At 43.1% G+C, this 24,769-nt stretch overlaps 1 protein-coding gene across 2 annotated transcripts in view; it reads left to right on the top strand.

Annotated features, from left to right (window-relative positions):
- The window catches only part of LOC124622015 (cytochrome P450 4C1-like), a 109,124-nt gene that overhangs the window by 28,704 nt on the left and 55,651 nt on the right, over nt 1–24,769 (top strand). For both annotated transcript variants that reach the window (XM_047147567.1, XM_047147566.1), the window contains exons 2-6: nt 8,044–8,150; nt 8,234–8,324; nt 8,402–8,587; nt 11,518–11,587; nt 17,177–17,303. In XM_047147567.1, coding sequence (XP_047003523.1) covers nt 8,044–8,150; nt 8,234–8,324; nt 8,402–8,587; nt 11,518–11,587; nt 17,177–17,303 — 581 coding nt within the window. The remainder of the gene's footprint in view (nt 1–8,043; nt 8,151–8,233; nt 8,325–8,401; nt 8,588–11,517; nt 11,588–17,176; nt 17,304–24,769) is intronic.

The following is a 24,769-nucleotide window of genomic DNA, read 5'->3' as shown; positions in this document are numbered from 1 at the left end:
TGGGAGCCATAGAAGTGAACAAGGCACAGTGAGTCGTTGGGCGAGGCGTCGGTCGTCATCGCAACAGGGTCGCTCAGACCTGTCCAATCTCCCGTACACAGCTGTGATTCCTACAATGGTTGAACGTGCGCACACTATCATGCGAGGTGATCGACGGATCACAATCATATATCTCGATGATTAGCTGGGCGTCACTTTTGGTACCACTGACATACTTGTCCACCCGTTGGGGTACTCAAAGGTGTATGCCTGCTCGGTTCCTCGCTGCCTAACGGAAGACCATAAAGAGGAACGAAGGATCATCTGTGCTGAACTGCATGCGCGTTAGGAGGCTGGTCATACAATTTTTTGTCGATCATCGTCAGAGGCGATGAAACACGAGTTCATCACTTGTAACTGGAAACAAAACAGCAATCCATGGAGTGGCGCCACACCACCTCTTTTGTGAAGAAAAAGTTCAAAGTCGCGCCTTCAACTGGTAAAGTCATGGATAAAGTCTTCTTGAACTCTGAAGGGGTTGCTCTGTTTGGTGTCCTCCTTCTTGACGCAACGATCAATTCTGAAGTATATAGTGCTACCCTCAGGAAATTGAAGAAACGACTTCAGCATATTCGTTGCCACAAAAATGCAATCGAACTTCTCTTTCACTATGACAACGCAATGTCTCACGTGAGTTTGCCCATCCGAGAAGAGCTCACAAAGTTCATTTGACTTTTCTGCCTCACCCATCCTACAGCTCGGATCTTGCGCATTACGATCTCCATTTGTTTGAGTCAATGAAAGACGCATCCTACATGAAGCAGTACGTAGATGATGGGGATATTATTGATACAGCAAGAGGTTGGCTCCGACGTTGACCAGTAGGGTAGTACCATGCGGGCATACAGGCCCTCACAGTAAGGTAGGGTAATGCCGTTACATCGAAAGGAAATTATGTTGCAAAATGGTTCAAATGGCTCTGAGCACTATGGGACTCAACTGCTGTGGTTATCAGTCCCCTAGAACTTAGAACTACTTAAACCTAACTAACCTAAGGACATCACACACATCCATGCCCGAGGCAGGATTCGAACCTGCGACCGTAGCAGTCGCACGGTTCCGGACTGCGCGCCTAGAACCGCGAGACCACCGCGGCCGGCAAATTATGTTGCAAAATGGGGTTTTGTAGCCAAAAGAGAGGGGAACAATATGGCATATTGAAACACTGAATAAAACCATTCTGCTTCCAGAAAAAGATGTGTTGCATTACTTACTGAACATACCTCTTAGATAGACCGATTCACAAGGAAGGTTTGTGTACAGAACTTATTACCGATACGCCAGACAAATCGTCTATTGGTAGATAGTGCTGCCCGTGCGAAGCCGAGGTGAACCGCTAGATGTGTATAATTTGGTAGTCCAGTTTTCTTTGTGAATTTTCTGTCTGTAAAGGGCAGAGAAATGTATACCGTACACCTGCCACAACGGAATCATGGAATATTCCCATTCAAAAGTGATCACCACATGCATTAAGACACTTATCGCACTGGGAGAGCCGGCCGAAGTGGCCGAGCGGTTCTAGGAGCTACAGTCTGGAACCGCGCGACCACTGCCTCGAGCATGGATGTGTGTGATGTCCTTAGGTTAGTTAGGTTTAAGTAGTTCTAAGTTCTATGGGACTGATGACCTTAGAAGTTAAGTCCCATAGGGCTCAGAACCATTTGAACCATTTGAACCCACTGGGAGACGAGATGATCAATTCATACTTCGGAGGACGCGGTCGGCCACTGACCGATCCAGAATTGCACCGACTCTGGCACTTCCTCTTCCGACTGAAACCGACGTCCCCATATGTCTGTCTACAGATAGCCAAGGATGTGAAAATCACATCATGAAAGCTCCAAGCTGTAAGAAGGATGCTGCAGTGTTTCTAAACAAATCGCTGAAGCGCAGCCTTCGCGTCTGATTGGTAGTGTGGGGTGGGCATTATAATGCAACAGGGTGATTCCGTCTGACGGCATTTCTGGGTGTTTTTTATGGCGCATTGCAGTTTCAACAAAATGTCTTCATAGCGCTGAACATTGACTGAGGTCCCACATTTGAGGAACTCGACGAGCAGGGACCCCCTAGAGTAGTAGAAGAAGGTCATCGTTACTTTCCCAGAATTAGTGTGAACTGCTTAGAATTTGAAACTTCCTGGCAGATTAAAACTGTGTGCCGGACCGAGAGTCGAACTCGGGACCTTTGCCTTTCGCGGGCAAGTGCTCTGCCAGGAGAGACTTAAAGCTGTGAGGAGGGGTCATGAGTTGTGCTTGGGTAGCACAGATGGTAGAGCACATGTCCGTGAAATGCAAAGGTCCCGAGTTCGATTCTCGGTCCGGCACATAGTTTTAATCTGCCAAGAAGTTTCATATCAGTGCACACTCCGCTGCAGAGTGGAAATTTCACTCAGCTTAGAATTTCTTTGGCGGGGTAGATATGGGATGTTCCCAATGTTGGCTTTGCCATTGCCGCTCGTGTGGTCAGAATGTTGTCGAGGAATCATCCTGTTGCACCATGACGCACCTCCCCATACTGCCAACTGAACGAAGGCTACGCTTCAGTGATTTAGTTTGTAAACACTACAACATTCTCTGTACAGCCCAGATCATTCACCATGTGATTTTCACATCTTTTGCGACATGAAGAAAGACGTGCTTAGACTGTTGGCTTCGTTGTTTGCCATAGGGCTGTTGGTATATTGTCGAGCGGTATTATTCTGTTACACAATCATGCTCACCAGACCATACACTGCCAATCAGGCGAAGGCTACGATTCATCAATTTGGTTGGGAAACACTACATCATCTCCAATACAGTTTGGCTCTTTCACCATGCGATTTCCACATCTTTAAAGACATGAAGAAATACATGCATGGACGTCAGTTTCACGTGAACGAGGAAGTGCAAGAGTGTGTGCGATTGTGGATCCTTCGCGTTCTACGAAGTAGCGATTGATCGGCTCGTCTCCCATTGGTCATTACTTGTTAATGGAACTATTCCATGGCCCCATTGTGGCAGATGTTCTGTTTTCATTTGACTGCCCTTTATAGGTACCGGGTATCGTTATCTCTATCGAGATCCAAGAAGCGGTTATTGACTTTGCACAGTGACTAAGAAACCAAAGCAGTAAACAAAGTGTGTGAATCTCGCGTTACTTCCAGGTCGCAACCAACCTAACTGAGAATGTACGTAATCAAACACACATCCATCACACACATATCGTACACAAGCTTTCATGGCGACCTCTAGTCACCTGATGTTTTGACTGTTCGTGCCATGTTGGATACCATTGCAGTAGTAAGGATTCGACTGGTGTCACGACTAGATCAAATACTTTTCTTAATTTTTCTGCTACTTGTAGGAAGAGCCAGATGGTCTTCGTCTTGTGGCAGTTTGTTTATTGCCAAGATCTTTCGATGCTTTTTAATAGAGTAATTGGACACAGACAAAAGTATAGATGGTACTGTTTCACGAAGATGTTTGCTGAGTAGCTCTCGGTGTGATGCAATCGTAACTTGTGACTTCTTAAAATTTATTATAGGGCCCAGGTTTTGTGTCCATCATGATACTGACCAGAGGTACACTCCTGGAAATGGAAAAACGAACACATTGACACCGGTGTGTCAGACCCACCATACTTGCTCCCGACACTGCGAGAGGGCTGTACAAGCAATGATCACACGCACGGCACAGCGGACACACCAGGAACCGCGGTGTTGGCCGTCGAATGGCGCTAGCTGCGCAGCATTTGTGCACCGCCGCCGTCAGTGTCAGCCAGTTTGCCGTGGCATACGGAGCTCCATCGCAGTCTTTAACACTGGTAGCATGCCGCGACAGCGTGGACGTGAACCGTATGTGCAGTTGACGGACTTTGAGCGAGGGCGTATAGTGGGCATGCGGGAGGCCGGGTGGACGTACCACCGAATTGCTCAACACGTGGGGCGTGAGGTCTCCACAGTACATCGATGTTGTCGCCAGTGGTCGGCGGAAGGTGCACGTGCCCGTCGACCTGGGACCGGACCGCAGCGACGCACGGATGCACGCCAAGACCGAAGGATCCTACGCAGTGCCGTAGGGGACCGCAGCGCCACTTCCCAGCAAATTAGGGACACTGTTGCTCCTGGGGTATCGGCGAGGACCATTCGCAACCGTCTCCATGAAGCTGGGCTACGGTCCCGCACACCGTTAGGCCGTCTTCCGCTCACGCCCCAACATCGTGCAGCCCGCCTCCAGTGGTGTCGCGACAGGCGTGAATGGAGGGACGAATGGAGACGTGTCGTCTTCAGCGATGAGAGTCGCTTCTGCCTTGGTGCCAATGATGGTCGTATGCGTGTTTGGCGCCGTGCAGGTGAGCGCCACAATCAGGACTCCATACGACCGAGGCACACAGGGCCAACACCCGGCATCATGGTGTGGGGAGCGATCTCCTACACTGGCCGTACACCACTGGTGATCGTCGAGGGGACACTGAATAGTGCACGGTACATCCAAACCGTCATCGAACCCATCGTTCTACCATTCCTAGACCGGCAAGGGAACTTGCTGTTCCAACAGGACAATGCGCGTCCGCATGTATCCCGTGCCACCCAACGTGCTCTAGAAGGTGTAAGTCAACTACCCTGGCCAGCAAGATCTCCGGATCTGTCCCCCATTGAGCATGTTTGGGACTGGATGAAGCGTCGTCTCACGCGGTCTGCACGTCCAGCACGAACGCTGGTCCAACTGAGGCGCCAGGTGGAAATGGCATGGCAAGCCGTTCCACAGGACTACATCCAGCATCTCTACGATCGTCTCCATGGGAGAATAGCAGCCTGCATTGCTGCGAAAGGTGGATATACACTGTACTAGTGCCGACATTGTGCATGCTCTGTTGCCTGTGTCTATGTGCCTGTGGTTCTGTCAGTGTGATCATGTGATGTATCTGACCGCAGGAATGTGTCAATAAAGTTTCCCCTTCCTGGGACAATGAATTCACGGTGTTCTTATTTCAATTTCCAGGAGTGTAGTTATTCTTACATGATACGTTAGCAACAGTGTTCTTAGAGATGCTACTTACACGCAACTGGATACCGTTGGAGTCTAGGAGGTCGTTACAAGTCTGAAGAAGAGATTAAACACCAATGAAATACAACGAGAAAAACCAGTGGACCAAGGACGGTACCATTTGCAGATTCTCAATGCACATGTTCCCGGGAGGATTTCTCTGGTCCATAGATATCTCACTGATATCTGCTTTGGAGATAGCCGTTTAACAACAGTACTGCACTGTTTGAGTAATTCATCTGTTTAATTTCCATAACGAACATTTCGAACTCAACAGTATTAAAAAAACTAGCTGAAGTTAAGTGGTGTAACAATGATATCTTCACTCCTGCCCGTAACACACTGGAAGCCGCCAATCACTTTAATCAATGCATTTGTTGTGCTATGTTGTTTTTGGAATCCTAACTGATATTTACCGTGTATGTTATACGTTTTAAGGTAGTATGTCATCTTTCCCTGAACAAGCCTTTGCACCTGCATCTACATCATGCTCCACATCTAACTATGGGTGCTTCCACTAACTGATCTCACCTTCCCTGTTCCACTTGTGAATGGCGCATGGGAAGAACGATCGTCGGTAACCCTCTGTATTTGCTATAATTTCTCGAATTTTCTCGTCGTGATCATTTCGCAAGATGTATATTGTGTGTAAAATGCTGATCGACCAATGGTCGGCTGGCGATTTTGCGATATTGTTCTTGGGTATTGGTCGAATTAAATTGTGTTTGCACTTAGGGGGGTTTTTATCACTAACTAGAACGAAATTGTAGATATCTATAAAACTGTTTTTAATCCACCTATACTCACTCCATCATTACCTACTGTCTCAAGAGAAACCCTCACGATTGCTTCCCATACTGTGTGTGCAAAAACATGTTTTTTTTTTTTAAAAAAAAACGCATATGCAGCAGTTAGTTTATTGCAGCGTGAAGATTGAGTGCTAATGATAACAATTTGTTTAATTCGTATTCAGAGGCTTTAAAAACATTGTCAGATTTTGTTTTTCCTTTGCCAAAGCAGCAGAGTATTTTCCGCAGTGCTGTAGGATTCGGCTCTCTGCATAAAACTGTACTGATTTGGGGATTGTGTGGGCTTCGTCTCACTTTCTTTCGCAATTTCCTGTATACTTCAGGAAGTTAAACCCTCGGGTTTCGCTTGAACCTTTTGAGTGCAGAATCTGGTTCATCCGTGACCTGGTGTAGCTCCGTAGTCAGTCATGGAACAGGAGCTCTGTTTAACTGAAAGGTGATGGGCAATATTGTCAAAAACTGCAGTAAGACTACAAGTGAATTCCCAGACTTTAACTTCCAATGTCGAGTCATATAACTTGTCGTGGAGTATGTAAACTGTCCTTTTGTTGGACGGCGTGATGACCTTATTAGAAGAGACTTTCTCTCTTACCTTCTGCGAGGACGGGTTAACTGTATCGCGTCTTAGGCAGGAAGTCCTACAGCACAAGTCTGCCTGGAGAGCATAGCTGGATCTTCCCTCTTCATTGCTATTATATCTGTTATAGTGTTCCTATATGATATGTGATGGGTTGTATTCAAAGGTATAATACTTGTATCTTTAGAGTGAAAATCTCGTTCAGTTCTCCGCAGAGCGAGATTTTAGCTGTAGTCCTATGTTTGTGTCGCTCATAACGAAATGCGCATGCATTGACCAAGCTGGTTGGAATGATGATACCACGCTGGTTGGTTTATACGAGGGACAAATAATTAAAGAGACACATAATGTAGAAAAGACTTTGTATTTTTACGTAACGAGACTCTTACTATTCCTCAACATACTCCTCACCAATATTAATACACTTGTACCAACGATGGACCTGATACAAAGATGCCTTCGTCTTTTTTGTATGAACCATTTTCAGGCAAATTCTTTGACCTCCTCGTTATGCTGAAATTTTTTCCACCTAATGCCTCCTTTAGTGAAGCCAAGATTCATCACACGTTGAAATCTTACTCTGAAAATGATCACCTCCCCTTTCATTTCATAACGTTCTTTCCAGTGTGTACACACTTTGAGTCTTGTCTCCTTTTGTTGTTGCGTTAACACTTTTGAGACGCACGTTGCTCTACTTGTGCTTGTTACTGGTAATGTTTCGTGCTGTCCCAACATTTACTGCAACCATTTTTGCTGTATGTTCAATTGTAACACGTCGGCCCTCGCAAATAGTATCGTCAATGCGAGTTTTAAGCGAAGGAGCTGACATTTCAGCTGGCCGGCAACCTGGACGTTGCACGTCTGTTACTGAGATTCGACCGTGTTTGAAATGTTCTATTTGCTTATCCAAATTTCCACAGTTCATACAACTTTCACCATATAGTACAATCATTCGAGAAAAGATTTTGGGTGGTTTCTCGCCTTCAGAAAGGGAAACCCGGTCACTGAACATTGTTGACCTAACGTGGAGACTTCAAGTGGACACGCCATCAAAATGGTTCAAATGGCTCCGAGCACTATGGGACTTGACACCTGAGGTCATCAGTCCCCTAGAACTTAGAACTACTTAAACCTAACTAACCTAAGGACATCACACACATCCATACCCGAGGCAGGATTCGAACCTGCGACCGTAATAGTCGCGCGGTTCCGGACTACGCGCCTAGAACCGCTAGACCACCGCGGCCCGCGGACACGCCATCGTTAAATTTAATATTGAGGTTATAAACAAAACAATTTTTATATCTACACAGCTGTACTCAGCCCATCCCAGTGATAATAACCTTAAGTCATGAAAGTACAAAACTCTGTCTCTGTATTGTAGCTCATAGATTACTCCGATTAAGAATTTATTATTAGACACACTTATTTCGAGAAACAAGGGACTCAGATTAAGACAAAGTAATTTATTAATAAAGATGGACGGCATTTATTTCAGCTTGTTCACCCTTTTAATACCGATAACTAGATACAGGAACATCGTCTAATTCTGGCAGCAGTGGGTCATTTTATTGCTTGGAACTTCCTGTTTCAGGTTTGCTGGCACTGTTACGCAAGATAACGAAGAGCCACGGGGCAGTCTTCCGCATGTGGTATGGAAATTTGCCGGAGGTCCACATCATAAAGGCAGAGAATATTGAGGTAGGCTTACCTGCTTTCTGACTTTGCACAAGGCTCTGTTCCGTCAGCGCCTACGTCATCACTTTTTTCCTCCGCTCCCGCAGAAAGTTCTCAGCAGCTGCGACCTCATCACAAAATCTGTGCACTACACATTCCTGAGACCGTGGCTGGGAGAAGGTCTCCTAACCAGCGCTGGTAAGCGAAACTCTCTTCAACATGTGAGAGCTCACCTCAGTCATCTGAACTTTTTGTGACCAAATTTTCTTCTCTAGGGAATAAATGGCAGAGGCGGAGGAAAATGCTGACTCCTGCGTTTCACTTCAAAATTCTGGATAACTTTGTGGGTGTTTTCGCAGAAAAGTCGAAGGTGTTACTAGAAAAACTGAGAAAGAACGCGGACGGACCTGAATTTGACATCTACCCGTCCATAGCGCTTTGCTCACTCGATATTATTTGCGGTAAGAATACTCAATTCTTTATAAAGCTATTAACTTTTATTAATTCATGTATCTGCGTTTGCTGATTAGATTCACACAGATCTTACCATAAAATATTTACGTTGCATAAAAGGATTCCTAATATGAAACACTGTAACTCTACACTGACAGTGTTGATCATGGTAATAAACGACGTAGCGTTCCAGTGTCGTCAAGCTCATGAATATGATATAATGTAGCGTAGGTACCTGAAAGAGTCCACGGTCCTGTTCTGGTACTTGTTACCTAGTTTATAAAGAATTATGCCTGTATACGACTAGCAAGATTGCACTTTTTCGCAATCGTGAATGAAACTTTTTTCTTTTCTTGTGTGAGCATAGTATTATGGTTGGAAACGGCGCGACTTATGTGGAAATAATTAGACAAAAGCGTGCTTTGTCGGGCGTTTTTTGAGAACCATTAAATTTGTGGATTTAGGGTTGGCAGGCCGTGTTTTCGAGAACAATATCCCGTGGACAGTTTTGAGATATAACTGTGCTCTGTTTACTGCTGGGTTTTCGTTTCTGCTTACAATGGCGGATACACATTGTTGCAGTTCGCCTATTGATGTCTGGTGGAAAGTATGACAAAGTCGAAAAGTGGAGATGGTATCTCTGGAGTTGCCATTCACAGCTATTAAGTTTCTACGCGCATAATTCAACATAAGGAACTAGTATCGCGCGTTTCATTTATTTGTTTTTGCGATCTGGTGCGCCGTGTGCTAGCTGACCTCTGATCTATATTTCACCTGCACAAGGGGTAGTCGTCTCAATATATCAAACTGCTATCATCAAACGTGCCGAAAATGTTAACCGTCATCAGCAGACCCAGAAACATGAACAGACGCAAAGCATTGTAGCACGGGAGAAAGAATGTTTTAGGTATTGATGTAACTTACATATACTGACGATCAAAGTCTTTGAGTTGACAGCAATATCGTTCGTTGCCATTGATGTATACGCATGGATACCTTCATGTGTGTACGTAACATGACGTTACAGTCTTTGGTATGATAATTTCGATGGACTTTCGTTAGCCAGTGAACAGAGTTCTGTGCATGTGTTAAGCGCCACCAATAATGACGATCGCTATACCATGTTACATGCCAAAGGTAGAGTCTTTCATATGTTCGATAATGCATTTTTGCACCTTACATATTTTTTGAATATGCGAAATGTCACAATACATTTAAGGTACGTAATACTTCACGTACGACGTGGTCAGACATCTGTTACGTGTATGTTGGTATGTAAAATAAGAATAATTATTTAGGGTTTAGTTGTGTATTTAACTAGTTATTGGTGTCATGTTTCCCGAAACTTGTTGTGTTTTTAAGTTGAATAAATTACCCATTTGCAACACTGGTGCGCCATAACCTCCGTAGAGCCCTGGTGATACAGATCATTACACAACAGATAATTACGTGTTTCATTTATGTATCTTACCAGCAATCTAATCTGTAGTCTTTTAACTCAATTCTAGAGAAGGATGAACATCAACACTTGTTTTCTTCTTTCATACCTTTCTTCCTCATCTACAAACAAGTGACCTTCAACGCGATTTACTGCGCCAGACAGATACTTTTGACTTGCCATTATGTTTCATTGGTTGCAACTTGGTGGTGTATCTGTCGTTTTTCGTGGACCAGTTGAGTCTTTAAATTTCATTGATTCATTTCATTGATTGACAGTCAATAGCCTACGTGGAGGATCTCTATGTAAATGTCATTGCCCCGTCACCATCGATACACAATATTGCAGTCAACTGAGACGTTCTCTTCGCTATTTTGTATTCTGCCTAGAAGGCGGCGTATGGACCTGCTCTTGTGTTCTGCAAAATAGGCCGAATGAAGGAAGCGAGTAGGAGCAGGAGAGGTAAAGCACTTCGGTACTGCGTGTAAAATTAATGATATTTACTGTAGGCAAAAACAAGTTAATACATGGTTACTTAACTTTGGCTGAGATTAGCACGTAGGTGTGGTCGGCGTAGTTCGTCCGCTCTCGTAGAGCCAACCTACGAACGTGCACCTACGCTATGGCATCGGAACTATCGATACCACAGGTTATGTATTACGCATCCTGAATATGATAGAATCTCAATAAAAATTGAATCCCCGATCAGTGATTTACCAGGAGATTTCGCTTTACGTGATGTAATAACAACAAAATGGCATGGTCTTCTTTTTTAACTTGTCGTGTCTTCTTTGAAAACTGAGTATGTTGAACATGCAGGAGTTGCTCTAATGGGATGTCAAAAACGAACGTCAACAAAATACACAGGTAAGCATTTCTGGCGTGTAGATAACGCAATGGAGGTCTTTACATAACAACAGAAAGCCCTGGTGATGCACCCTGTGGCTTCGTACTGTATAATAAAACCACTCCGTCTACAGGCCACAAGTGGCCCATCGGGACCATCCGACCGCCGTCTCATCCTCAATGGAGGATGCGGATAGGAGGGGCGTGGAGTCTGCACACCCCTCTCCCGGTCGTTATGATGGTATTATTGACCGAAGCCGCTAGTATTCGGTCGAGTAGCCCTTCAATTGGCATCACTAGGCTGAGTGCACCCCGAAAAATGGCAACAGCGTATGCCGACCACGCCCGACAGCGCTTTACTTCGGTGATCTCTTGGGAACCGGTGTATCCACTGCGGCAAGGGCGTTGCCCTCGTACTGCATAATGCCATAACAAAAATGTTATAGATTTAACGACAGTAAAAGGAATTCATTATCAAGTTTTCCGTTTATTTTAGTGTCTCAGTTTACCGAGAACAACTTCGCCCTTTGGGCTTGGACCAATCTTTTTATGAATTACTGTTCAATGGAGTCCGATGTAACCGAGTTATATCTCGATCATAATCAAATATCACGTTGTTTCGATTTAAAAAATTTGTACTCTTCTGTTTGGCAGAGACTGCAATGGGCACATGCGTCAACGCCCAAGAGGATGCTGGATCCGAGTACGTTTCGGCAACCTGCTCGTGAGTATGTCTCCGTAACTGTTACTGCTAATGCTGTTACTCTTATACTATGTTATTAGGGAAAAGACACTGCTTATCATTTTTAACCACATCACAGTCGATAGCCCACCACACCTACAAAAACACAACAATGGCGTCGTTTTGACAGTGAGAAACCACTTCTACAGCACGTATATAGAGCCGAATGTCTTACGAATTTTCAGTCGTGGGGACAAATATATGAAAGCAGTGGATATTCTCTATGCATTACTGTTTTTAACATGTCTGTTACTCAGCAGCCGTACACTAGTTTCAACATAGGATTATAGAGCCAACCGGTTGCACATAAATGGTAGGTACATTGGCCTAGGCTTCGACACCTACTGGCGTGTCTCCATCGGAATGAAATGTTGCTAAATCCTATAAAGTAGTACATTTCTATGTATTACTTTATAGGATTTAGCAACATTTCATTTTGATGAAGACACCTCAAATACGTGTCGATACCTAGGTCAATGTAACTACGGTTTATGTGCAACCATTTGGCTACTTAATCCTATATTGATTCGGTACATATATTTAATAATACACTGTACTTAGAAATTGTTTTTAGGTACAACAGAAAATGTTAACTTCATTCAGCGAAAGTTTGGAGCACAATGTACTGAAAATTGAAGAACATGAAAGAGAATTAGTAGTTGACAAACGAGTCAGACAGGATTGTAATCTATTTATCCTAGAAACTATTTAATATGTTCACTGAACAAGCAGTAAAAGAAAACCAAGTACAAATTTGGAAAGAGAATTAAGGTACTGAGTGAAAAAATAGCAACCTTTAAATTTTGTGGTGAACTTGTAGTTCTGTCAGAGACGTCAAAGGACTTCGACGGCCAGTGGAACAGAATAAAGAGTGTTATGAAATTAATGACAAAAAAGTAAGCAGAGGTTGTAGAATGAAGTCGAATTCAATTAGGCACTGGAGAGAGAAACAGAGCAATAAATGCAATTAGAGTACAGTAGAAGGAATCAGTAGAAAGGCAGGGTTCTTACGAAAGTAATAGTACAGTGTTCGAAGCACACATCTATCGACTTTATTATGAAAGTAGGACATATACAGGGTGTTACAAAAAGGTACGGCCAAACTTTCAGGAAACATTCCTCGCACACAAAGAAAGAAAATATGTTATGTGGACATGTGTCCGGAAACGCTTACTTTCCATGTTCGAGCTCATTTTAGTACTTCTCTTCAAATCACATTAATCATGGAATGGAAACACACAGCAACAGAACGTACCAGCGTGACGTGAAACACATTGTTACAGGAAATGTTCAAAATGTCCTCCGTTAGCGAGGATGCATCATCCAGCCTCCGTCGCATAGAATCCCTGATGCGCTGATGCAGCCCTGGAGAATGGCGTATTGTATCACAGCCGTCCACAATACGAGCACGAAGAGTCTCTACATTTGATACCGGGGTTGCGTAGACAAGAGCTTTCAAATGCCCCCATAAATGAAAGTCAAGAGGGTTGAGGTCAGGAGAGCGTGGAGGCCATGGAATTGGTCCGCCTCTACCAATCCATCGGTCACCGAATCTGTTGTTGAGAAGCGTACGAACACTTCGACTGAAATGTGCAGGAGCTCCATCGTGCATGAACCACATGTTGTGTCGTACTTGTAAAGGCACATGTTCTACCAGCACAGGTAGAGTATCCCGTATGAAATCATGATAACGTGCTCCATTGACCGTAGGTGGAAGAACATGGGGCCCACTCAAGACACCAACAACAATGCCTGCCCAAACGTACTGTAGAGCAATGAGTCGCATGTCAACACAAGCACCGAAATCAACATTACCTTCCTTCAATTGGGCCAACTGGCGGTGAATCGAGGAAGTACAGTACACACTGACGAAACTAAAATGAGCTCTAACACGGAAATTAAGCGTTTCCGGAGACATGTCCACATAACATATTTTCTTTATTTGTGTGTGAGGAATGTTTCCTGAAAGTTTGGCCGTACCTTTTTGTAACACCCTGTATATAAGACTAAAGCATGATGGCAGAATTACACAGTTTATTTCTTAACACGAATAACAAAATGTGTCGTTAACATTTCCTTGATGGAAATTGATATAAATGCCCTCGCTGTCCTGTTGTGTTATTGCATTGATAGTCCTTGTGCAATCTCGGTTCTCCCTAATTAATTCAAAAACTCTCTTCAGCATTTACACTGTTACGGTTTCTAGTTCTTGGAGTGACATTGCCGTATCATTTTTTTTTCAGCTCACATACTGCTTCAAATTGCCCTCCACTGCAGTAAACACGCCTTGCAGGTACTCCAGAAAGGTTTCCAAGGGGTTCAAATCCGGATTACGGGCACACAAGGGTAATACATCAGTATCTTTATCTTCAAACCACTTTTTCGTTGTGACAGAAACGTGTACAGATGAATCATCTTGTTGAAACCTTAGGTTTTCATCCCCCAGGTCCTCTAGGTACTCCAAAAAGGTTTTCCAAGGGGTTCAAATCCGTGTTATGGGCACACAAGGGTAATACATCAGTATCTTTATCTTCAAACCACTTTTTCGTTGTGACAGAAACGTGTACAGATGAATCATCTTGTTGAAACCTTAGGTTTTCATCCCCCAGGTCCTCGTGCATTCTAATCAGTTTTGTCTGTAGCATCTTAGTGTACACGTTAAAGTTCATTCTAGTATCCAGCCAAGCAGTGTGTGGTTTACATTTAGTACAGAAGGCAGCCAAACTGATAACTCTTCCACCACCAACATTTCTCCTCATTCTTACCTGTTGCTCTCTTCTCCGATCACCCCAATAACTTTGAAATCCATCCGGCCCGTCTTAATGAAATTTCTTCCCATCACTGAAGATGCTTTCTTTCCACTCTGAAGTCCATGGCGTGTGTTTTTCAACAAATTCTAATCTATCCAGTTCATGCTTGGGTGTTAAAGCAGGTCGTTTCTTCAATGCTAGATGTTTGTGATTTGACAAAATTTGTCGCACACGTTTGGCCGTTATTGGCAACTGTAAATCAGAGACGAGTTGACAAGGATAACGGTTTGTGGCCCTTACTTTGCACAAAAGTAACCGTTTCGATCCCTCAGATAATTTTCTACTTTTCCCACATTTTCCTTTCTGTCTACATCTTGCACCCTACCTGATGAAATTATCGATCAGTTGAACGGTTCAACTAGTTGGATATTTGACGATTAGAATATCTCATTTCCTTGCACAAACCTATTTTTTCTTTTCAGTCGCATGAGAACTGTTTTCCGCGTGGCATTTTCACAATCGTAGTTTATGGGTACAACACGCATTGTCGCTAATGTTGTCTATCTCCCATCTGCAGTAAAGGCACTTACGCATACACAGACACCACACAGAGCCGAGTGCCTTTATACCAAGTTCCACCCTCTACCACCTGAATCATTGATGTCTTGTTATATACTGTACTAATAACATCAAATGCGATACCTGGTGACTGAATTTACCGGTATACTGGATCTTATACTACTGCATGCACACTGTGCACAACTACTCCAGCCGACGATGTTAATTTTCTTACAAATACCAATGCCTTCATACTGACCTCCATTATTGTAGTGTACGAGTTTTATTACTTGGACAGCAAAACAACTCACGATAGTCGAAGTAGACGTAATACAAGATGGATACAGCAAAAAAACTGAAAAACAGAAATTTGTTGATGCCGAATCTAAATTTAAGTCTTAGGAAGTCGTTTATGGCAAAATAAATTTATGTCACAACTCGACTCAAAGAAGAGACCAGTTGATAGATAACATCCAGAGGTGAGGAGGAATCGTAACCTTGGTAATGATAGGAAGCATATGTGGGGGTGGTTGGTGGGCGGAGTGACGGAGAGAGAGTAAGAATTTTAGAGTAAGACTAAAGCTTGACCACAGTAAGCAGCATAAACGAGTGTCATTCAATTATTAAACAGATAAATTGGTCTGGGGAAAAATCTGTTAGCAGGGGAAGGTTTTTACTTTTATGGCTTTAAGTTGGGATTACTGGGATGAGCCCTGATGAGCTGGTGTATCAACATGGTTTAGTTTATAACCTCAAAAATATATTTCAAGATGACGTGTCCACTTGAAACGTCCACATTAGTCGAACAACGTTCTGTTATTCGTTTTTTATTTGCTGAAGGCGAGAAGCCAGTGAATATATACTGTAGAATGTCTAAACTTTATAGTGAAGGTTGTATGAATCGTGAAAACTTTTACAAGTGGGTAGAGTAGTTGAAAAATGGTCGCGACTCAGTGACTGACGAACCAGTTGCAGTTTCAACTCCATCACTTGAAAGTCGAATCGATGACATTATTCGTTCCTACCGCCGTGTGACTGTGCAGATGATAGTTTATAAGGTTTAAGTTAGTACTGGTACAGTTCATAACATTATCTGCAACAAGTTGAAGAAGCGCAAAAAATGTGCAAGATGGGTGCCAAAGGAGTTGACGCAGCTACACAAGGAAACAAGGTTGAGAGTGTGCACTGAGCTAAAGCAAAGTTATGAAAGAGAAGGTGAGCACTTTCTCAACAAAATTTTAACTTGTAATGAAACTTGGGTTCACTATTATGAGCCAGAATCAAAAAGACAAAGCATGGAGTGGAAGCATACCAACTCACATGTCAAGAAAAAATTCAAAACCCAAGCATCAACAGGAAAAGTCATGTTGACCGTGTTTTTGGATGCTGAAGGTCCACTTTTTTGTTATTATCTCGAAGAGCAGCGTACAATGAACAGCCAATACTGCTCGGATTTTCTTTTAAAGCCGGCCCGTGTGGCCGAGCGGTTCTAGGCACTCCAGTCTGGAACCGCGCGGCCTCTACGGTCGCAGGTTCGAATCCTGCCTCGGGCATGGATGTGTGTGATGTCCTTAGGCTAGTTAGGTTTAAGTAGTTCTAAGTTCTAGGGGACTGATGACCTCAGATGTTAAGTCCCATAGTGCTCAGAGCCATTTGAACCTTTTTTTCTTTTAAACAAGGTGAAGCCAACCACGAGAGAGAGACGTCTTGGAGTTCAGAGGAGAGGAGTGATTCTCCAGTAAGACAACGCCGCACGTCCTCATATCGCTCAACTAACCCGTGACACCGTTGGCATAATGGTTTGGGAAGTACTGCCTCATCAATCTTACAATCCTGATTTAGTACTGAAGGAGGCATTACGTGGCAAGAGGTTCCAGGACAACGAGGACGTGAAAAAGTTTGAAGGAAATTGGTGCAAACATAAAGCTAAAGAGGTCTTTGCAGCCAGAATAAAAAAAGCTTGTAGGCCGTTGGAACAAGTGCATAAAGGTGCAAGGGGATTATGTTGAAAAATAGAAAAAGTATTGTTTTGTAAAAGTAAACACTTTTTTCTCCAGACCAATTTGTCTGTTTAATTATTGAATGACCCTCGTATATAGAACTCAAAAGGTCTTTACTGGATGGGATAGAGTATCTAATCTGCATCAAATCAGTCTTCGGATTGAAAATAATAACACGAAAAGATGTGTCTTCTGCTACATGCAGAAAAAAGATAAGTTTTCTTGCATATCACATCTGTAACTAAAGTAGTTTCTTCACACAGAGTGACGGAGCTGACGATGAAAAGAATGTTGAATCCCTGGCTATACCCCGACTTCATATTCCGCATGACGCCATCGGGTAGACAGTACTACAAGTGCCTCGACACGGTGCATCAGTTTTCTAAGCAGGTAGGAGCATGTAAACTTGTATCACGTATCTCAACAGTGCTAAGACACTACTGTAAACGAAAGAGTTTTTTTTCCTCAAATGTGTGTGTGTGTGTGTTTGTGTTTGTGCGTGTGTGTATATGTGTGTTTGTGTGTGTGTGAGTGTGAGGGGAGGGGCATGTCCGCGTGTGGATATCACTGTCAACTTTATTGGATTTAACAGTTAATTTGAAAAACTCTTAACATCGCACGGTTTCTGTCAACAGCTTGCGACACACAATGGGTAGAATTTTTTCTTTTTTTCGTAGAAAGTTCAACATGGTTTGATCTGTCTTAGCTTACAGTAGTACAGACATGTCATATAAGACGTGGTACACATAGAACTATGCATGAGTTCTTAGATTCCCTAAGTGGAATTTCGTTGTTACTGTAGTCAAAAAAATTGTAAATGAGGCATCCTAAAAGAGCAGTCACAGTCCTGAACAGTGACTATTTACAAGCCGTGCATCTGTGATTTACAGCTACATATGAACTAGCAAAATTAAAATATTGCACCTGAAATAGCAATTTGCACATACAAAATAGATAAATCAAACTAAAACTTGTGTATTTGCAAATATTATCGAACTTTTTGCACATTGTGGACAAATTTCCCATAAATTCATGTAGAATTAAACTGAGTGCCATCCGTATTGGGTACAGTGTTTTTAATGCAATCAGACTTCTACAGTGATCAGCGGATTTGTCCTTTACTGAAAATCTTCATACATGTCAAAACAATCAAAATATATTCTAATTTTGATCTCACATTAATTAAAAGCATGGACATGATAAACATTAGAACTGGTATGCAACGCAATTGTTGAGCAACAGTTGAGTTTCATGTGCTGTATACAAGGTCTGTCAGCCAATGTACACAGAAAACGATTTCACAATTTATAAAGAGGGAAGGGTGGAGGGGGGGGGGGAGGGACGCACAGTAAAAAGTGTCGCCCTGTACACATGATAGATAAAAATGATAGTCATTCTGCTTAAAACAAAGCAAATTATGAAGAGTATACAAATTTAAAGCAACCGTTTCCTTATCTGAGGATAATAACTACACCAGTACGGTAGCGCTCATCTTGGGGGTAACCAACTTGAGTCCTGGGGGTGGGAGATATTTTCACCACCAGTACTTAGCCGGTAAGGAAGGGAGAGGTGGAGACATAAAGTTTCTGATCACTGAAGATCTGGAGCACATTCCAAACCGTACTGCAGTGTCTCAGTGGGAGAGGCTCTGAGCACTAAGGGACTTCTGAGGTCATCAGTCCCCTAGAACTTAGAACTACTTAAACCTAACTAACCCAAGGACATCACATACATCCATGCCCGAGGCAGGATTCGAACCTGAGACCGTAGCGGTCGCGCGGTTCCAGACTGTAGCGCCTAGAACCGCTCAGCCACTCTTGCCGGCCATTGGGAGAGGGCATATGACACTTGGTAGTGAGGAGTCTGGCAGATACGATACTTAAGCTCTGCCGCCCCCTCGAGAGCAGTGGGCTATGTGCAACATTTACACACATACTCCGCAAGCAACCGTATGGAGCGTGGTGGAGGGTACCTTGTAATACTATTAGTCATTTCCTTTCCTGTTCCACTCGGAAGTAGAGTCAGCCCTAATGTCTTCTTGGTCCTTACGCGTAATGTCTGTTGACGGCAATAAAATCGTTCTGCAGTCAGCTTCAGATGCCGGTTCTCTAAATTTTCTCAGTGGTGTTCCTCGAAAAGAATGTCGCCTTTCCTCCACGGATTCCCATTTGAGTTCCTGAAGCATCTCCGTAACACTTGCGCGTTGCTCGAATCCACCGGTAACAAATCTAGGAGTCCACCTCTCAATTGCTTCTATGTCTTCCTTTAATCCGACCTGATAAGGATTCCAAACACACGGGCAGCACTCAAGAATAGACGCATTAGTATTCTATACGCGGTCTCCTTTACTGATTTAACCACTCTTTCCTAAAACTTCTCCCAAAAAACCGAAGTCGATCATTCGCCTTCCGTACCACAGTCGCCGCACGCTCATTCCATTTCAAATCACTTTGCAGCGTTACGCCAAGATATTTAAAGGACACGATTGTGTTAAGGAGGATACCGCTAATGCTGTATCCTAATATTAGGGGGTTGGTTTTTCTACTTATCCGTTTTAACTTACATTTTTCTACATTTAGAGCCAGCTGACATTCATTATACGATCTAAAAGTATGGTCTACCTCATTTTGGGTCCTCGTCCACTCACGAAACTTTGACACCTTCCGCTACACCAGATCATCATCAGCAAACAACCGCAGATTGCTGCCCACCCTCTCCGCCGTATCATTTACGTGTATAATAACGGTCTTATCACTCTTCCCTCGCGCACTTCTGACTATACCTTCGGCTCCGATGAACAGTCGCCATCGAGGACAATAAATGGGGTCTATTACTTAAGCAATCATCGAACAACTCACATATTTGGCAATCTGTTTCATATGTTCATACCTTCGTTAAGAATCTGCATTGGTCACCGCGTCAAATGCTCTCTGTAAACCTAGAAATACGGAATCTCCCTGTTGCCCTTCATCCATAGTTCACAGTATATCATATGAGAAAAGGGCAAGGTGAGTATGACACTGGCGATGCTTCCTAAAACTGCGCTGATTCGTGGACATAAGCTTCTCGGTGTTAATAAAATGTATCGACCAGTTTGTACCCTCTTCCTTCTCTCATCGTCATACAAGACAAAACGACACAGCGTTACACACTTATTACCGTCAGTTAAGGTCAACACATGAGTTTAAGACAATTCTCAGACACCGCAGTGAATGGGGCGATTGGGGATGGAGGAGGAAAACCTTTGGGGTGTAGCGAAATGCACCGTCGATTATCAAGCTGTTGACGGCCGCTGTGGCCGAGCGGTTCTAGGCACTTCAGTCCGGAACCGCGCTGCTGCTACGGTCGCGGGTTCGAATCCTGCCTGGGGCATGGATGTGTGTGATGTAGGAAGCTGTAAGGTTCTTCTCAGAGGCCACGTGCCGTACACTTTGGGTTCACGCTCGAGCGTTGCAGGCCAAGTCCAGCGCAGTAATGCTCTGCAGATCACACATCGACCTGTGTATTTATAAAGGCACTTTCCGTATACTGATCGCTATGGAATTTTGTATTGCCTCACGCAATAACAATAGTCAGCCTCTGTACTAGTTTAAGATCTAAATCTTAAACAGTTTCAGAGTTATTCACATTTATCTAGAACTACATTTTGTAACTGCCCATTAAGAGCGACTTCCCGTCACCTTAATACGTTTTTGCCAATACATCAAAAGATACTCTACAATAAACACTTTGTTGGTAGATGGATAATTAACAAACATTTTGCTTATGTGATGTATCAATTCTACAATAATAATTGCTCTACATTTTTTCATTTGTTGTACTGTCAGAGTGAGTGAAGCTGTGACGAATCAATCTTGCACTTTGCTAATAATTGAATCGATGCGTTGTAAAAAGGGTCATGCACACTTTTTTTCATATTATTTACAGGAGATAACTGATCTTTATGTCTGTGTGCATCATTTGATACAATATGGAGTCATTGTCCCATCAACAGAAGTGTTTGTTAGAAGGATATTGAGTTAGAGGAGGGGCCAAGTTCACATAAAGAAGTCCATAGTGGACCTTTCGAAACAAGAAACACGACACTAGATAATCTCAAGAAAATTCTACAGAACATACCTGACGAGCAGGAACCCTTTTATTACAGTATCTACCAAGGATGAACAAGATAAAGAAGAAGCACACCAACCATTAACTGTTTTGCTGTATTTTGGTTGTGGTCGTACTTTGGGAACATTATGAATAAACCTGTACGCTCATAACACACTCTTTTATTGCTGCAATGAATGTGGATACCACAAACTTGCATAACACAATCCTTCCACTACAAACAGGATGCTGGTTACCTTATCAACATCGTCGGGGTCGAAAAGGTGTCATCTCCAGCACATTCAGACTCGATTACTGACAACGGTTGATGGCTAAAGTATGTGGTAATGGCTTATATTGTCTCACCCTCGACCCAATTGCTACATGACAACTCTAAGATACCATGCTTAAACCTGTTATCTTGAAAAATTAACTTGCTGGGACATGAGCCCTTTTCCAGACCACAGATTCACTTAATGAATGCAGGTGTAAATCACATTATGTAATCGTGTAAGTTATGTATAATGTAAGGTTTAAGGTTTCTGGAAGCATAATCTTCAATTGTTTCCTTAATATTTGTAAAGATGAGGTTATTTTCAGTTTATCTGCTTTTCGGAAAATACTAATTTTAGAGGATGATTGAAGGAAATTAGGAGTTGGTAACTAGTCATTAAGGGAAATTACACATGCCGTTCGGAAGAACTGTGCAGCTGACTGGATACAGTATGTCCAAGCCACTCTGAATAGACTACGGTAGCGTATTGTGGAACAGCTATATGTGCACGTCTCGGAGAGTTACAATGCAGCTTTACTACCATGAGGCCCATGATAATTTTGTAAAAATGTAATTTACTTTCTCTGAGACTGCCACTGAGGGGGTTAACTCCAATCGTATACACGACTCATCAGTAGCCGACATCTATGAAATGGCCTTCGTAGACTACCTGTAATAACGAATACCAGTAAATAGATGTTGACCAGAGGTGTGCCATTGTGTATATAATTGGAGTTAAGCCCTTCAGCGGCAGTTAAGAGCTGAAGATTGTGCACTGAAGCACTGAAACTTGTAGCCATGTAATAAACAACATCATAAGGACAGCTGTAGGTGTTCCATTTTGTTACATTAGCGAATAGCCGAAGTCTCTCAAACCTCCAATCAAAAAGATGGACATACAAATCTCGAGAATTCACTCTAAGAGGATTTTGGCGCATTTTATATCAAATTGACACACTAGTTAATTAAATTGATCAATTAAACCACCCTCCTCCTTTCTCACTTAACTTACTGTGCTGCTAAGTGGTTTATGACACCCTGAGGGTTGATTTATAGCCCTCTGTAGATAATCTGTCCTCCTGAAAAACCCTCCAAGCCTTCTCCCTCCTTCTCCCACACCCCTCTGAAAAAGGGACGCTTTCATGCACCCTCTCCCCAACTCTGAGCCTCTTTTCCCAGACCAGGGAAACTCCACAGCCCTCCCCTTTCTTCAACCACCTTTTTTTGGGTCATCAGTCTTCTGACTGGTTTGACGCGGACCGCCATGAATTCCTCTCCTGTGCTAACCTCTTCATCTCAGAGTAGCTCTTGCAACCTACGTCCTCTATTATTTGCTGGATGTATTACAATCTCTGTCTTCCTCTACAGTTTTTGCCTTCTACAGCTTCCTCTAGTACCAAGGAAGTCATTCCCTCATGTCTTAACAGATGTCCTATTATCCTGTCCCTTCTCCTCATCACTGTTTTCCACATATTCCTTTCCTCTCCGATTCTCCACAGAACCTCCTTATTCCCTACCTTATCAGTCCACCTAATTTTGTACATTCATCTGTAGCACCACATCTCAAATGCTTCGATTTTCTTCTGATTTTCCCACAGTCTATGTTTCACTCCCATACAATGCTGTACTCCAGACGTACATTCTCAGATATTTCTTCTTCAAATTAAGGCCGATATTTGATATTAGTAGACTTCTCTTGAGAAGGAATGCCCTTTTTGCCATTGCTATTCTGCTTTTGATGTTCTCTTTGCTCTGTCCATCACTCGTTATTTTACTGCCCAGGTAGCAGACTCCCTTAAATTCATCTACTTCGTGACCATCGATACCGATATTAAGTTTCTCATCTCTACTACATCTCATTACCAACGTCTTTCTTTGCTTTACTCTCAATCCATACTCTATAATCATTAGACTGTTCATTCCATTCAGCAGATCATGTAATTCTTCTTCACTTTCACTCAGGATAGCAATGTCATCAGCAAATCGTATCACTGATATCCTTTCACCTTGAATTTTAATTTCACTCCTGAACCTTTTTTTTTAATTTCCATCATTGCTTCCTCGATGTACAGATTGAACAGTAGGGGCGAAAGACTACTCTTATTATTCCCTCTTGTTTGTTGTACATATTGTAAATGACCTGTCTCTCGGTATAGCTTATCCCTATTTTTCTCAGAATTTCGAACATCTTGCACCATTTTACATCGTCTAACACTTTTTCCAGGTCGACAAATCCTATGAACGTGTCTTGAATTTTCTTTAATATTGCTTTCATTATTAACTGCAACGTCAGAATTGCCTCTTTCATGCCTTTACTTTTCCTAAAGCCAAACTGATCGTCATCTAGCGCATTCTCAATTTTCTTTTCCATTCCACCTGGAAATTCGAGGGAAAAAGACCCAGTCTGTGCTGGAAAGAAAGGATCTCATGGCATTAAATTCAAATCAATGTCAACTGACATAATAATCTACAGATCAATTCAGTTTGCATATTCCTTATTTAATCAGTTTGCAAGAGACAGGGCTCCCTCACTAGGGAAAAGCTCACGTCTGCACCCCTCTGCCCCCACTGCCCATGAATGAAGGACGGTATCTTAGCCTCCATTTTAGACCACCTGCGCGTGTCTGTCGACCAGGCGCCACTGGGCAATGGGCAGAGCACAGAGCGCACACATCTGCATGCTGCGAAGGTAGAAAACCACCCATTGTCCGAATTGCAAATCACAATACTAAATACCACCGACTGCAGACCAGAAGCCGGGGTCCTGTGATATTCGATACCCAGAAAACTATCTCCGCTCTCTCTCAAGTGGCTGCTTCCTCTTGTAACACCCGGTCCTGAAACCTGTAGACCAGGGTGACGTGCCTACCTCCATGAGAGACCGCCATTTGTTCTTGCAGCCCCCAAACAAAGCATGACGTGACAGCATTCCTTTGATCGGGAAATTCCAGACTCGAAATCTGTCTCTGTCTATCTCAAGTGGTTACTTCCAGTTAGTGCGAACACATGCATGAATCAAACACACAGCCCGAGGTTTCCACCCCTCCTCAGAAAACTGTGTTCCCGTTGGCTAATGCTGGGGACAAACGGAGAGCTGTCACAACTGCTCTATCAAAAATGTCAGGAAATAGTTCATTTGCACTATCCTATCAAAGTAATTGTTTAACAATTTACATGAGACAAATAGGTCATTCACCACCACCTTACGATTATTATTTTCCATAAAAAACATATTTTCAAGTCTGAGTATCACACATAAACACTTTGCAAATCAAGTAAATAAATTTGCGCCACAAATAGATCGTAACATATCCGAGGTCTTTTACGTAACGAATTTGAGAGCACAGTCACCTTCCTCCACCATAACGTTCCACAGTACACTAAAGATACCTGCCGAAAAAACCTTATGAATGTACAAAATCGCGGGCGTACAGTACGCGCCGTCTGCCAACTGCCGGGGAGCCGAGTCCGCGCAGGCACGGAGTGGACTGGC

Source organism: Schistocerca americana, chromosome 7 (genome assembly GCF_021461395.2).
Source record: "Schistocerca americana isolate TAMUIC-IGC-003095 chromosome 7, iqSchAmer2.1, whole genome shotgun sequence".
NCBI lineage: Eukaryota > Metazoa > Arthropoda > Insecta > Orthoptera > Acrididae > Schistocerca > Schistocerca americana.
The sequence above is the reverse complement of the archived record's forward strand: the minus strand, read 5'-3'. Positions and strand labels throughout refer to the sequence as shown.